The 13,441-nt window shown below is 47.1% G+C and overlaps 1 protein-coding gene across 1 annotated transcript in view; it reads left to right on the plus strand.

Annotated features, from left to right (window-relative positions):
- The first annotated feature begins 99 nt into the window (after positions 1 to 99).
- MED26 (mediator complex subunit 26) overlaps positions 100 to 13,441 on the plus strand; it is a 45,367-nt gene continuing 32,025 nt past the window's right edge. The window contains exon 1 of the mRNA XM_080928478.1: positions 100 to 436. Within this exon, the coding sequence (XP_080784604.1) occupies positions 365 to 436 (72 nt within the window). The 5' untranslated portion in view covers positions 100 to 364. The remainder of the gene's footprint in view (positions 437 to 13,441) is intronic.

The following is a 13,441-nucleotide window of genomic DNA, read 5'->3' on the forward strand; positions in this document are numbered from 1 at the left end:
CATCTCCCAACCTCCTCAGCGTGGCGCCGACGCTGCGTGCGGCGCGGGTTACCCAGAGTGCTCAGCGCGGGGGCAGCTCACTGGAGTTTGGTTCTCGAGGCGGCGGCGGTGGTGGAGGCTCCCCCGTCGGCGGCTCCTCCTCCTCCTCATCGCTCGGCGGTGGCGGCGGCGGTCCGGGGCCTGAGCTCCGGTCCCCTCCGCTTCCCTCCGTCCTCCGCCATCTCCCCGAGCGCCTCGACCTCCTCCGGCGCCGCGGGGAACATGCGGCTCCGTTCCCGGCGGCCGGCGAGTGACTGACCCGCGTCCCCCCTCCTCAGCCTGCCCGCCCGCCGGCCTGGCCGCTCCCCCCCGCTTCGCCCAGGCAATGACAGCGGCTCCGGCGTCTCCGCAGCAGATGAGGGACCGGCTGTTACAGGCCATCGACTCCCAGAGCAACGTAAGTGACTGCCTCGCGATCCGGGACCGAGGCCGCATGTGTCGGGACCCTCCCCCTCCGACGCGCCCCTGCCAGGGGATCTCTCCGGGCGGTGGTCTGCCCGCCACGGCCGCTGCCATCTCGGTCTCGTTCTTCTGGGTCCGCGGGCCGCAGGCAAGACGGTAGCCCGGCTGCTGAGGGTACCTGAGGCCGAGGCTTCACGCGGCCTCGACTGAGGGTTCCTTTAAAGCTTTGATCAGAGCTGGTTCTCTTCGGTTGTCCCAGCCCGGCCGCCTTTGGTGTACCCCACCGTGCCCCCCTTGCCTCAGCCCAACCCTGGGAACTGAGAACCCCCGGGGAAGGTCTCCCTGCCCGGGGCAAGGTGGGAAGCAACTGGTGTCTCCGCGATGACTCGGGTAGCCCGCGTCTACGGAGTCTCGGCCTTTACTCTCCTTCGGTCTTTTGGCGAATCTTCTTGGGCTCGGAGGGAACCCTAGGCCCGTTCTGCCTCCATTCTGTCAGCCTGTGATGCTTGGAGAGTCTCTTCTTTTTTCTGATAGTGGACAGACCTTTCCTGGGGTCATTTCCTAGAAAATACGACCCTGCAGAAAGTGGAATCCTTCCTGTCACCTTTCTTGGCCTAATTGCTCCATTGCGGTCTGACCATAAGTTAAAGCCCGGGATTTGAATACTGAAATACTGCCCATCACAGTTGATTATTCTTTTATCCTTACCTTCCCGTCCCTCTTTCCATCTCTCTTGCCCCACCTGAGGTGCTTTGTACCCTAGACTGTCAAGATTTAATTGTAAGGGGTCACTTTATGTCACACTTTCCTCTGAGTCCTGTGAGCAGAGGGACATCTTTTTTCTTCTATGTGAGTGTAGACTAATTTTACCTGTTCTTGTATTTTTTTCCCAAAGGTTTATTGGCAGTGCAGGGGGCGGGTGTCCTTGTTGCTGTCAGGAGCAGGGCCATGGGAAGATGCACAGGCATTCATATATGAAGTGTTTGCTGGGAGACGAGGAAGTGGCCTTTGAGATCACTTTTTAATATGCTCAGGATGGAAGAAAAATCATCTTGGGCTTGACCAGGTAACTGAGGTTTGAGCCTTTTGGGGGTTCCCTTGCCTATGCTTGGCTAGTTACTCTTAGCAATGTGCTGTATTGTGGTGTGTTCAGAATAATTCATATTGTTTGTGTGGTCTTGGTAGAAGTAGAGGTGTTCTAGTTTCTATGAGAATCTGCTTGCCAGATCCAAAATAATTCTCTTCCTAGTCTTTAGGATCACCTCGATAGTAATTTAGTAAATACTGTAAGACATTTTTTCTTGGTGGAGTAGGGACAGGCTAGATTAAAATCTTCTGGAAAGCCTTTTTCTTTCTTTCTTTCTTTCTTTCTTTTTTTTGTTTTGTTTTTTTAAGGGTTTTTTTTTTTTAATGATGATTGGTATTACTGACTGTAATCACATGGTTGGTATATTAGGGTACTAAAAGATAAAAACAAGGGATAGGAAAACAGCCTTGATGGCTTCTGCATTTTTGCTGAAGCCATAGTGTACACTGTAAGTTTTTGATGATGTTTTTCGAGAAAGGTTCCTCTTCTGTGTAGCTCTGGCTGCCCTAGAACTTGCATTTTGACCATGCTGGCCTCAGATTCTCTTGCCTTTTCCTCCTGAGTACTGGGATTAAATGCTTGCACTACCACTGCTCATCTCTTCCACAGTGTAAATCTTAACTCCTGTGTACCTCCTTTGCTGAGATCTTCTCAGAGGTCCTGACTGCTTGTATGTGAGAGTGTTGGGATCAGCAAGTGCTTTGACAGGTAGTCATGATGCTATAGACCATTTGAGGATAAAAGAAGAAAGATAGAAGTTCCAGATTTTAGTAATTTGTTTAGTTTATTTTTTCTGAGACAGGCTCTGGAAATCACTATGTATATAAACCAGGGTGGTCTCACAGAGAATCTGTTTGCTTCTACCTCCCAAGTGCTGGGGTTAAAGGTATGTGTCACCATGCCTGGCCCCTAAACATTAATTTCTTGAATCTTCCCTTGGTCTTGAGTATTACTATGCTTATTGGCCTGTGAGTAAGTTGCTTAGAGTGTGTATCTCAAAAGGCTGTAGCGATAGGAGAACTTGTCTCTGAGTGAGGAGGAAAGTGTTTCCCCTAAATGCAATGTGTCAGTGACTATCCACAAAAACAACTAGGTATATGTGCCAAGGGCTGGCTTTGCAGAATCCCTTTGTAGAATCAGCCTGGAGCAATGTCCTCCATTTCTTATTTCTTGCTGAGGTAACGAAGGGTGATAGGGCATTTGCACTGTGTCTATGATTGCTCAGGGCCTAGGTGAGAGCTGCATGTTGGCGCAGGGAACTCTGCTCTGCTCTGACCAGTTATGAGCTCCACCGTTTGGTAATTGACACATATTTAGGATGTTCATGGAAAAAATACAAAATGGGGACAGAGTTGAAGAGTCAACACTAAAATTAACCCTCTTTAGAGAGAAGTGACAGAGAATGGTGTCATATAATACTTACCTTTATGAGTGTGCAATTGTGGCTAACAAATTTAGCTGTTGGCTTAAAAAAAAAATGACTACCAGGCAACTGACCTAAAGTCCACAGCTTCTGAAGTTAGGAACATCTGACCTACCAGCTTCTTGACCAAAGACATCTCAGGAAGGTAGCCATCCCTGGTCTGTGTTTCAGCCTCAGCAGCAGCAAGTGCTGATTTGCCACCCATGTACTTCAGGAAGTCCCCCTCTCCCTTCCAAGGCAGCTAACAGACTTTTAGAACTGTGGAAGCTTCACTCACCTCAGTGTGTGTTTGCCCAGGGTGTTGACAGTCTCTGAACTATATTGTACATCTACTTGTAGTCTTATGAGTAAAGGTGAAGGGTATGACTTACTCTTGTGCAGAAATCATAGTGAGTTCCCCTTTAGCCATCAACACCAATGACAGGGTTCTTAATCCTGTGGTGCACTTGCTGTTTGAAGAAAGTCTGGGCCATTGTCTTCCTGAGAGATCAGCTCCTCATATATGTTCTATGTCTTGCCCCCTTTTCTAGAGAAGAGTCCTCCTTTTCTGCATTTTGTTTCAGCTCTTGAACCTGTGATTCAGGAGTTGCCTCTAAGCTCCCCCCCCCTTTTTTCTTTTCAAGAAGCCCTGTCTTCCAGTCCTGAAGACCATCTGTGGCATGGCTTAATGGGAGCATCAGTGACTGAGAAAATCACAGGTGGCTTGAGATGTGTCTGTGGGGAATGTGAGTGTGACCTTATGGGTAACAGATTTCACTTTTTCAAGACAGTGGAAAGACAGTTTAGTCTCATGAAAAGCTAAATAGTGAAATGGTGTTCAAGGTGGGGCTTGCTAAAAGCAGCTTTGTAGCCCTGGTTGCAGAGCAGTGGGAAGATAGCAGCTCCTGAGATCTACTTCAGAGCCCAGTAGTGGTTGAGTCCTCCTTCAACCTGAGCAAACACAACTGAAGTGAAGTGAGTGAAACTGCTGTCTTCCTTTCACTCTTCTAGAGGCAAGCACCATGACCATCATTTCCTACTTGGAATCCCTTGCCTCTGGCAGGCAAGTTCCTTGCAGCAAAGGGACTGGTGGACAGTCCTGGAAGAGTTCTTTCCAGACCCAGGTTCAAATCTTGAAGGCCTACATGAATTGTTCTAGAAGGGTTTCTTCTGTTTACTTTCTTCAGGAATTTATGCAGGGTGGATTGTGTGAACTTTTTCAGCTATCTACACCTTACTTAATTTGCTAAGGAGAGATGTACACCCCTAGTTAATATTTGGGGTACCTGACAATGTGTTCTGTTCTTTCCAGTAGCCACATAAAGGGAGGTGGGATGAAACCAGTCCCTTTTCTTTTTTTTTTTTTTTTTTTTTTTTTTTTTTTTTTGACAGTATAATGCTAGTGGTGTCTGCTGTGGCTAGGAGAGGACAAGATGCTTTTGTTGCTTTTTAGTGACTTCATGTTAGGTGACTTGCCCAGAGTTAGGAACTTAGAGTTAAGTGACAGCACTCCTGACATGGAATAGTATCATGTTATAGTTGAGAAATGGAGACATGACATTGGACACGGCATGAAGCAGGGGTGAGCTGGTGTGAAGAGGAGGGATGCAGTGTGGCAGTATGCTCTCATGCTGGCCTTGCTGATGCCCTGGCTCAGAGCACCCTTTGCAGCTAACTTTTGTCATTGTCAGGGTGTCAGCCTTGTGTCATGAGCTGATGCAGTGCCTGAGTAGGGAAGGCTTGGCCTGCTAGTCTTATGTGATCAGAGCTGGGTGAGAGTTACCTGTTAGCATTGCAGGGGTTCTTTCTCTGTGTCAATGGGTGTTGGAACTTGGTCTGTATCTTGTATGTGCTCCAGCTTTGTTTTCTGCTGAAAGGTGACAGCTCTTTTGACACTAATTTAAAATGCCAGTGATCTTGTCAGAAAGAGGATACAGGAACTGAGTATGTCAGCTCTGCCAGGCCCTGTATGATGGTATCCCTGTTCTTTGCTGTGACCAGGATTCAGAAGAGCAGAGTAGCAGTTCTGACTTGGGAATCAGATATTTTGTTTCCCTGAGGAAGGTAGACTTGGTCCTCAGTGAGTTTAGATGGTCCTCAAAGTGGGAGTTTGTTCTTGAGGCCTGGAGAGCTATCCCAACACTAGCCTGGAGGAGGGGACTTTTGTCCTAGATATAGATCTAAAAGGGACATGTAATAAGTAGCCTTTATCTCAGCACTCAGGAGGCAGAAGCAGGTGGATCTCTTGAGTTCCAGGACAGCCTAATCTACAGAATGAGTTCTAGGAAGCCTAGAACTAACAGGGCTATATAGAGAGACCCTGAGGGGAGCATGTATTATCCCTTGTTGCTTGTTGTAGCAGACAGACACCTCAAGGTGCCAGGATCAGAGTTGGATGAAGGGACATCCTACTCCTGCAGTCCTCAGTACATCTTGACCCCAAACTGTCCCCAGATTGAGTGTTCTGGGAGGGTTTCTGCTTCTCAAGACAGACTTCCTGAAGTTGCTTCTGGGGGCTGTTTCTTTTCATTTCCTGGGAGTGTTATGTTACTGTGCTGAGCCTGGCTCTATAGTTGGTTGGTAGAATGGGCAGCTGAGTTTGAGGTTCATTAAGCAGCAAGCAGGCAGTGTGTTCTCTGGTGTCCTTGCTAAGTCTGCACTCCTTTCATTCTTAGGGGACAAGTGTTCCCTAATGTAGGGTCTTATGTATGAAGTGGGGCTCATTTCCTGAGTGAGGTGAACCTGTGCTGTGTCTTAAGCTTCCTCCCAGTCCCAGGTCTGGGAGCCCATGTAGGTACATACGTTGTCTGTGTATATTAAGGTGTCTGAGTAGTTGACTAGCCATTTCTCTGTAGTGCTTATAGGACTTGGGGTGGTGGGCAGACTTGAGACACCCTGCCTTTGGGAATGTGCGGCCTGCCAAGAAGGCCAGAATGGTATGCTGTGTGTGTATTTCAGAGGTGTAGTCTGGCCTTAGGGATGCAATTCTTGAGCCCAAATGGAAGTTTGCCTTTGTCTTATTTGAAATGTATGTGTGTACATGCTTATCTGCCTGATGGTGGAAAATTGCAAGTGATGATGGCATACCTGTGAAGATCAGAGGACATTTTTAAAAAGATTTGTTTATTTTAATGTATGTGAGTACATGTAGCTGTCAAACACATCGGAAGAGGGCATTGGATCCCATTATGATGGTTGAGAGCCACCATGTTGTTGCTGGGAATTGAACTCAGGACCTCTGGAAGAACAGTCAGTGCTCTAACCAGTGAGCCATCTCTCCAGGCCCAGAGAACAATTTTGTGGAGTCAGTTTTCTCCCTTCATGTTTATATGGTTCCAGAGGATGGAACTCTGGTTGCTAGGCTTGTGAAACAGTGCTTCTGCTCATTGAGCCATCTTGCCAAATAATTCTTTTAAAAAGGTGTGTGTGCGCGCGCGTGTGTAGGGAGCCAGAACAGGGCATCAGATATCTTTACGGTGGTGACTTGATGTTGGTACTGGGAATCAAATTTGAGTCCTCTGCTAGAGATGCAAGCTCTCTTACTTTTTTTTTTTTTTTTTTGAGACAGGGTTCACTCTATGCAGCCCTGGCTGTTCTGAAACTCACAGAGACCCATCTATCTGCCTCTGCCTCCTGAGTGCTGAGATTAAGGATTGCACCACTAAGCACCTGACTAGGCATTTCTTTTTATTAACATTTTTTTTTTAAAAAAGATGACCATATGGATGAGTGTTTTGCCTGTATATGTGTATGTGCACCATACATGTACTTATAGAGGGTTGTGAGCCACTGTATGGGTGTTTGGAACTGAACTCAGGTCCTGTGTAAGGACCTCGAGATCTCTTAACGTTGGAGCCATCTTTCTAGTTCAAGTTTGAATTCTTTTCTGTTTTGTTTTCTGAGACAGGGTCTCTATGTAGTCCTGGCACTGGTTCTGTAGATCAGACTGGCTTTGTGCTCACAGTGATCTGCCCATCTACCTCTGCCTCTCCAGTGTTTAGATGAAATGTGTGTGTCACCATCTTCTGGCCCAAGGTAGAATTCTTGAAAGCATGAAATGGCTCTCTGGAATACTCTGTCATCTGGAAGTTCAGAATTAAATGCTTTATAGCAGGTGCATGTGGTTAGCTCTTGTTTTTTTTCTGCTTCGAGGGGAACAGACTTGGAAGGAATAGTTGGGTTGCTCAGTCACTGAGCAGTTTATCTCACGAAATCCCAAGATTGGCCTGTATACATTTCAAGCTTTCGGATAGAGCTCCTAGAGAGCTTGAATATGGCTGAGATTAATATCGTATTTTCTCTCTTTTCAGTTTGGCATTTTGCTTTTCTGCCTGGGCTAGCCTGGAGTTCTGCTTCAGCCTTCCAGGCAGCTGGTTTGATAGGTGAACACTGTATCTGAAATGGTGTGGTACTGTGTGGATGTAGACAAAGGGCAGGAATTCTGGGAGAAAGCCCTACCGCTCTTAGGGTTGTCCTGGATTGTCAGCTGTCTAATAAGTCCAGGGTCATGAGGGCCCCTGGATTTTGTGGTGGCCATCTAGTTCCCTAATCTTCCATGGTTCTCTTTGGATTGCTGAAGAGAGGGTCACTTCAGTTGAGATGATGTGCCCTCTGGGGATGCCGACTTGCCAGGCAGCTGTGTGGTTCCAGCTTCTGAGTTATGGAGCTTCAGCATTTTCCAGTATCCAGCCACTAGAGCCTGTAAGCCTGGGAAAGCCCACAGCCATGAAAGTTCTGGCAGGCCTTGTAGAAGCATGCCTTTAATCCCAGCGCTTGAGAGGCAGGGGCAGGTCGATCTCTGAGTTCTGGACCATCTTTGTCCACATAATGAATTTCAGGCCAGCCAGGGTTACACTCAAACTTAGTCTCAAATACATTTTAAAAAATTATTTCCCTTGAGCTCAGAGGTAGGCGTGATGTCTTGCTTTGGCAGCAGCAGTTAGCAGGCCAGTGTCACTAGATGAGCACACTGCTTCCATGAACTGAGAGCATTTGTTTGCTTTTTTAGTCTGAAGGTGGGCACTTGTCTTCAACTAAGGGGCCAGGAAAGACTAAGCAATCTGTGGGTCTCAAACCAGTGCTTGGTGACCCTGAGGCAAGTGGGCTCAGTACTGCCCAGCCCACTTTTCTACTGCAGTACTTCTGAGAGCTTAGCTCTATTTCAAAGGCTCTACCATAGAGATCTGAAGTGTTTAGTTTGCATTTCTGTTCACTTCCTTGTTCATGCAACTTTTACTTGAAAAAATATTAAGAGAAATTTAATTTCTTTTTACATGTCAGAGTGGTGTATGCCACATTGGTGCAGGTGCCTGAGGAGGCCAGAAGAGGGCATCAGATCCCCTGGAGTTAGCGCTGCAAGGTGGTGTGAGCTATGCTGGAGCAGGACTTGAGTCCTGAGTCTCTGGCATCTCTCCCTTTCACTTACTTTAATCCTGGGCTCCAAACACTTTTAGATGTAAGAACCCATTTTCATTTTAGCTTTCCAGTTTTCTGTGTTCAATTGGTGTGCTTTTAAATGTAGTTGGGTTTTTCATTGTTTTTAAAGTTTTCAAGTTTGGGTGTGGCTCTTGTTTTCACTTGGGAATCTTCTTAGATGAGAAAGCTGGTCTCACCTGTATTTGACACCTGGGAGTCAACTTTAATACTCCCTCCGGTGGGGAGCCCCATTTATCCTCATAGCTCCCCCTTTTTGAATTTTTTTTTTTAAATCATCTGTAACATCTTTTAAAATCCTTTTTGCATTTTCTTACTTGTTTATTTATTGGCAAGGTCTCACTGTAGCTCTGGATGTCCTGAAACTCATTATGTAGACTGGGGCGGCCTCTGCATCCATAGTGCTTGGGCTACAGTATAGGCCAATATGTCAACTGTCCGTGTGTGTGTGTGTGTGTGTGTGTGTGTGTGTGTGTATGTGTTCTTTTCCTCCCTTCTTTCTCTTCCTTCCTTTCTCTCTCTCTCTCTCTCTCTCTCTCTCTCTCTCTCTCTCTCTCTCTCTCTCTCTCTCTCTTAAGAAGGTTCTCTGTGTAGCCCTGACAGTCTTAGAACTCACTCTGTAGACCAGACAGGCCTTCAGCTCATAACCTCCTGCCTCTACCTCCTGAGTGTTGAGATTAAAGGCATGCACCACCATGCCCAGCACTTTTTTTTTTTTATTTAAAAAAAAAATCTTACTGGATGTGCCCAGAACAACTTTGTGAGATTGGTTCTCTCCTATTTTTATGTAGGTTTTAGAGGATCAGACTTAGGTAGTCAGGCTTGCATAGAGCAGGAAGCAAGCAGGTGACTAAGGCATGTCCTCTGGCCTGCCTATTTCAGGGCTAGCCCTCCTAGAATCCACATAGGGTGAATGCTGTTGGGCTTTAATTGTATGGTGTCTGTCATGGGGCCTGCAGGACTGATGTGCTGTTGTTACACGGGAAGGTAACCTTTGGCTTATTAGTTCTTACCATTTTCTCCAGCATTCACTTGGCTGGCTTCTGGCTGAACATTTATCTTTACATCCTTAGCCTGCTGCTTTACCTTGGGGGGTGGGGCTCCCTCAGCCCAGCACTTTGATTGCTTTACCTCAAAATCTGATATGATATCACTGTCAATTAGTTGGGCCCAGGACTGGGTCTGGGGAGCTGCCTCTAGAGGGCCACTGCGACCTGATGATAAAAAGTCCAGAGTGATTTGCAGGAAGAGAGGCATAAGTGCTACTTGTTAGGGTTTTATTTCAAGCTCTGGATTTGCCTACTATCACCCTTGGTGCTGAGCTTGCCTGTCCTGGTGCAGGTGTGGTGACTTGCTGTTTTGTCCCTCACTGTAGGTGAGTTCCTTGATTCTGATAGTAACCTCTTCTTATGCTTGAGAGACAGACTGTCTCTGCTTAGACCTACTGTCCACACAAGCAAGGACCCCAGCCAGAGCCCACAGCTTGTGTGGAGTGAGAGGCCACAGACTTGGGACTAGGAGGTCTGGTTTGGTTTGACGGTTGCCTGTTTCCTCTTGTCTATCACATTACTCTGGTTAACCTGGTCTCTGTGTTTCTGGGATGCTGCTTTCTTTTGGTTTACCAGGTGACAGGCCCAAAGGATGCTTCTTGAATAGCCACTGTCTTTTTCTGTGCTCTAGATGCACTGGGCAGCATGAAAGCTTTTTTGCTTTTCCTAGGTGTTGGCAGCCTGGGGTTAGCTGGTACCATCAAGGTTTGTGAATGGGTGTTGCTGTTACTTATTCTAAAGGAACTGAGTTCCATACTGACACTTCATTGCCACTAAGGAAGAAATCTGGAGCTGACTTCCCAGGATATGGGTGCACAGTATTGGTAATCTGGGCTGCCAAGCTCTTGCTTTGCCAGCTGCCCTTTCCCTCCTCCCAAAGCTGAGTCATCATTGCTGTTTTGGGGCTAATGTTGCAGTGGGAGAAGGGGAAGGAACTACATTTTATGTTGCCCTTAGTGTCATGTATACATACGTGCATGTGTGTGCTTGAACAAGTGCATGTGTGTGCTTGAACACGTGCAAGCTTTCTCCACATTGTGGCAAAGACCTCCAGGCCAGACCAAGCAATTGTTTTGAGTAGGAGGGATGGAATATAAGTGCCTGTGCCCATAGTAAGTTTCCAGAAGAAGCAGGATCTACTTTACCGGTAGAAACAGTAGGTGCCCCAGAGTAGTCATAAAATTGGAGACATAGGGCCAACAGGTTAGCTAACCTGATCTTGGCCAGGATTAGGGGACCACATCATACATTTGGCTGATTATGCTTGCATGGGTGTGCTTCTGTAGAAGGTTGGAACTCAGTACTGTACCAGTCCTTCCAGAGGCTAGGGACACGTACTGGCTCCTGTCTTGGATGTAGTTTCTATCCTAGCAGATATAGAATGCGAAGTGGCATTGTCTGCATTGTAGAGTGAGCTATCTACCGGCTCTGGAGTGCCTGCTGTATTAGTCACCCAGAATGCTTTCCTGGGTTGCTACATTGTCTCCTCTGTCCATCATGATGTAGCCTTACAGTGAGCCCTGACCCTTGACTTCTTAGTATGTTGGCCTTCCCTCTGCGTGTATCCCCTTCCAGGGTACCCGCTGTCTCCTCTTTTGGCTTTACCAGTGTCATTTATACACTCATCTGACTTAAATGTTGTCCTTGTGCTGTTGGGCTCATCTGTCCAGCATTCTTCCTGGACATCCCATGTTCCACGAAGCCTAGTCTTGAACAGGTGCCTCTTCGCCTCAGCCTTAAGTGTGCTGGGCTGTGTTCTTTGGTGCTATGGTCTGCCATTCTGAGCTACTTGAAATTATCTTGTACTCCCCTATCCTAGGAGGCTGAAACTTGGGGTTTCTAGAGTAGCCACTTTGGAGCCTCTGCATCTCCTCTTATCTTATCTCAGAGCCTGTTGCTACAAACCGAGATTGAGATGTTTACCTGATGGAACCTGCTGCTGACTGCCAAGGAGCCTCAGCTCCTTGGGTGGCACACGAGGAAGACACCATTTCTCTAGTAACCTGGCCTTGCTGTTTGCCTTCTGTTTTGGGTAAGCTTAGGTTCTCAGCCTTTTCTTCTCAGGAGGATGTTGAGACACCACTGACTCTGGAGGCTGTTGAGATTGGGATGCTAACAATGCACAAGTGACAAGGTAGTGGTTCATCCAGCCCCTAAGTCTGACCAATCTTAGGGTTTTAACTTCCTGATCAGTGACTAATACAGGGAAGCACTGTGACCCAATAGGCACTTGTGCACGTTATAGCACTTTGTTGGTGGGATTGGGGTCAGTATTGGGAAAGGCTTAAGATGCTTGCTGCCTAGTCAGGCCAACTTATTCAGCTGACATCCCCTCCCTTGGAACTGGCTTTTCTTCCCCCAAAACAATGAGAATCAGGACAAAATTATATGGGTACTTTGGGTCCCAGGTTCTGACTTAAGCAGTCTCTTACTGGCCTTGGCCGATGGTTAGCACCTCAGCTCTTCTCTGTTCCCTTATCACTCTCTTTTTGCCTTTCTCCCTCTTTTATGTTCTCCTGTGCTTTGGATCAAGAGTTCTCAGCAGTACAGCATGCTAGTTGCTTTTGGCAATTGGATCCATTTTGTGCTTTTTCAACTGCTGATATGCCTGCTATTCCCCTTCCCACATCCCCATTGAGGGAAGGAATTGTGGTTGGCCTGTTGACTTGCTACTGTGGAGTGAACCTGTTCATCCTGTGACCAAGTTACGGACAGATACATGTTCATCTCCCTAAGCACAGTAGTGCCTGTGGGTTGGGTTTGGTGTGGAATGAGGCCTGGGCATGCCATATATTTGGCAGTGTGGGTGTTGGGACTTGGAGGATCTACCACCTTGGTTCCTCCTGCAGTTTGTCTAACCTGTGTATGTCACCCACTCTCACTGAGTGTCGAGGTTATACATGCTGTTGGGTAGGACCTGACATGTTGAACCTCTTAGGCCTTGAGTGCATGCCTTCTAGTGACCTTGAAGTGTCTTAATGTTTCCAAGCTTAGGTGTCTACTGTGATACCAGGCTAGTGTCATCCTGTGGGGTCCTAGGTGTGATGGTGGTAGCAGTGCCTGGTGTCTGTTTAGTCATCCTGGTCATGAGGGATCTGTTGCCTTTCTCTCTTTATGAGGAAGAGGTTTAGGGGCTTGTTTCTAAAGATCAGACAGCTAGAAGAGTCCAAGGTAGGACCCCAACTACCTGTGCCAGTAGATTTGCCAGATGAGCTTCTATTCCTAAGTCCCCCACATTCTTCCTGAAACTCTTGGTTTTAAATAGGACCTTAGGGTGTAGATCATGATTGGCCTGGAACTTACATTACTCCTGTCTCAGCCTGAGTACCTAGGTGAGAGGGAACTTTAGAAGACAATACCTTTTAAGGGATACAAGAGAAATGGCCCTGAGGACAGTGTCAGTTCCCACAATGTGATCACTTGGGTTAGGCTGGCCACTTTATATAAGTATAAGACACTGAGGCCTAGAGAAGCTCTGTAGCTGACCACTTTCCAGTGTGGGACTGTGAGTATGGTCTGTCCACCCTTGGAGCCTTAGTTCATCTGGTACAGCTGTTCACACAGGAAGATACCCAGGACACCAGTGTCCTGAGCCAGATAGATATATGATTGTGTGGTGCAGAGGGTCTCCTGTCCCTTTTAGCCAAATGTGGTTTTTGTGATATCCAGGAGCTCCTGAGCCAGTCATTGGGGTCTTATGATGAGAATTTTACTCTTCAAGTATGGGTTGATGGTGGGGCTTGATGGCAGCTGAGATCCTCTGAGACTCTCCTTGTACCCTATCCTGATAAAGGAAGACAGATGAGAAGAAAGAAACATTTAATATGCAAGAAATTGGATTGGATTTCTTCAGCTTTGTCTTAGAGCTGGGTGCTTTGAGCTTATCACATCAGATATGTTTGCATCACCACAGGTCTTTGCAAACAGAAGGGCAAGCCTGTCCTCTCAGTAGTTCCCCAAATAGGAGCATAGCGAGGGCAGCCCCTTCCTACTTTTTCAGGAACAGGATCAATCCCTAGGAAGAGGGTA

This window comes from Micromys minutus (genome assembly GCF_963924665.1).
Source record: "Micromys minutus genome assembly, chromosome: 14".
NCBI lineage: Eukaryota > Metazoa > Chordata > Mammalia > Rodentia > Muridae > Micromys > Micromys minutus.